The sequence below is a fragment of the Anneissia japonica genome, unplaced genomic scaffold (genome assembly GCF_011630105.1).
Source record: "Anneissia japonica isolate Jap-2015-1 unplaced genomic scaffold, ASM1163010v1 scaffold287671_len26189_cov107, whole genome shotgun sequence".
Classification (NCBI taxonomy): Eukaryota; Metazoa; Echinodermata; class Crinoidea; order Comatulida; family Comatulidae; genus Anneissia; species Anneissia japonica.
In genome coordinates, this window is record NW_022757809.1 from 7522 (window position 1) to 10190 (window position 2669).

The 2669-nt window shown below is 31.0% G+C and overlaps 1 protein-coding gene across 1 annotated transcript in view; it reads left to right on the top strand.

Moving 5' to 3' along the window:
• Positions 1-268: 268 nt before the first annotated feature.
• Positions 269-2669, top strand: part of LOC117124880 — an 8610-nt gene continuing 6209 nt past the window's right edge. Inside the window, exons 1-2 of the mRNA XM_033271210.1 lie at positions 269-336; positions 1253-1324. Of these exons, the coding sequence (XP_033127101.1) occupies positions 269-336; positions 1253-1324 (140 nt within the window). The remainder of the gene's footprint in view (positions 337-1252; positions 1325-2669) is intronic.

A 2669-nucleotide genomic window follows, 5' to 3' on the forward strand; every position in this document is an offset into this window, starting at 1 on the left:
AGGAATACAACAATGGTTAAAGGAAAGAGTAAAAACAAATAGTCAGGAAATGAGCACACGAATGAACAAACAGCTTAATAACAAAGTTAAGAAGAGGGTCAGGACCTGAGATTTAGAGTTACTAAGATTTTTAGATGCAGAAAGAACGTCAGATGGGGTGATATTTAGAAAGTCATGCAATAATGATGGGGCACATGAATGCAGGATAGAAAAAGGAGGGTCAGACGAAAATTTATTAGCAAATCAAATTGAACTGGGAGAAAATAGCATGAGGAGAAGTAATGATGGGTGTACCGTTGTGGGATTTGAAAGTTCGCGAGGACCTATTGCTGGTTGGTAAGATGTTTTGTATTTTTGACCGCCAGTTACATCGCACGTCCATCGTAAATGAGTTATTGAATATAATTCGAAATAAATATCGTGATCGACCACATGACGAGTATTATATAAAAAAGATTGTGAAAATCATATCTCTTATCGGTGTAATGACGATTGATTCCATACAAAGAATGTTTAACTTTACAAATAATTAATTTCACACCATTTATCCTGTTCACACAATACCTATTTCACGTAAAATATTGATAGCAATGAATTTATATGCATGTAGAAGGAGCATCATAATGTCGGTTACATACTGATTACAGCTGAATTATCGGTTACAAACAATATCTAATACTGTAATGTTTTTTTTTTTTAATCAATTTAACAATAACAATTATAACGATATCGGTAATTAATGGGGAGTGTAATAACAATAGCAATGATGATGACCTTAACTATAGAAACAACGGTGATGAAAGCAATAATGGACTTGGACATAATACTAATATTAATATTTTTTATTTTTTTATTTATTTATTTTTTGTAAAGCGCCAGTTCCAAACCAAATCAATGATCAAATGCGGTGAGCGTTACTACCCCTGATCAATGGATAACATACAACGGCAAACCAGTACAAAGTGCAACCTTCTTTGCTCTCTGGGGAGTATACCTAGTCGTAATAATATTATTACCAACATAATTTCACTTTTCACTATGCTGAATATATACATGGTACTAATGCTCTACATAGAATAAATTTTGTTCTCATGCATAATGAGCGGAGTTTATTACGAAAAAAATCAGGTAAAACAGGATTAAAACACAGGGCCAATTTAAGGCAACATCTTTACTACTGGCAACATTATTAATTTATAGTTTACTTTAATTTGCTTAATAATAATATTGTTTATTTTGTTCTTTTTTTAAGGAACTTGTATGGCAACCAATTAACTGATCTAAACCAAGGTGTATTCATTGGTTTGACCAGTCTTCGAACATTGTAAGTGACAATTCACAGGTTATGAATAATTGTATTATCATACCAATTATTTTTAACTAATGCATGATTGTTTATAATTGTGACAAATTGTAATAATAATAATATTATTTTCTCGAACTTTACATCATACAAAAAAGGATGATTTTTAAAAATATAATCTCTTTTCAAATGCAAAATAATATATATATATATATATATATATGTATATATATATATATATTTATTATGAGAATCTACAATTTTTTAATAATTGTTATGTATAAAGCATTTAATACTCTAATAAATCGGTAATTATTTACATAATAAATCCTGTAGCATGCATGACATTAAATAGCCTACAGTTTCATTAAAAGCCATGGTGTTTTTTTATTAAATCAATTCAACAATAACAATAACAATATCGGTAAATGTGATTGAAATAAACTACAGCAACGATAGTAATAATGGACGTGGACATAATGTTATTATTATTCTTATTATTATTAGTATTATTCTTATTATTATTATATATATATATATATATATATTCATATATATATATATATATATATATATAAAGCGCCATGTACGTTGATTATTATTACATGAACACCTGAGAATTGAGAAAATTCACATAAGAACAGGACTAGTCATTTAGCATTTTTTTGTAAGTGTTATCCCCTTTAGAAATTGCCACCCACCTTATTTTTCAATGGCCAATATTCTCCACAACCAACGGCGTACACGTTTTGAAACAGTGGCTTAATATAGTTGTTGATGTAGGGCTATATAAACAGAAAATACATGGATGGAACTCAACTTTAAAGAAAAAAAGTACGGTCTTGTAGGCGTACTCTCACGCATGGGAAAAAACCCTTAAAATATGCCTACTGTGTTTGATGTTATTACATTTAAGCGGCATGTGCACAAGTCGTTTGCCATAAATATGTTACTTCATTCCCTGTTTCATGTATTCAGGGTCGCAGGGAGGCTCCCATCAGGGAGTGGGGTGCAAAAATTGTAAATGCGGAACTACATGGGATTAGTGGCGCAACGAAGGGGCGGAAGGCCCGAGCCATACGCTGGGGACCAGGAGCTGCGAAGGGCCCCAGTTGGGGTTGTGGGGGTGAATCCCCCAGCCGCTCCGGTGTTTGTAGCGTTTTACGATGTATTTTTTTGTATTATTGATTTCTTAATTTTGTACATATCGTAATTTGACAATGTAAGCGTAATATATTGTAATTAAGATAACACTTTGTTCGTCTGTAACTTAATTTCCTGTTACACATTGTTTTATTTTTCCTTTTACATATTGTTTTATCTTTATTATATTATAAACAAATTATTAAATCAAATTTATTATTTT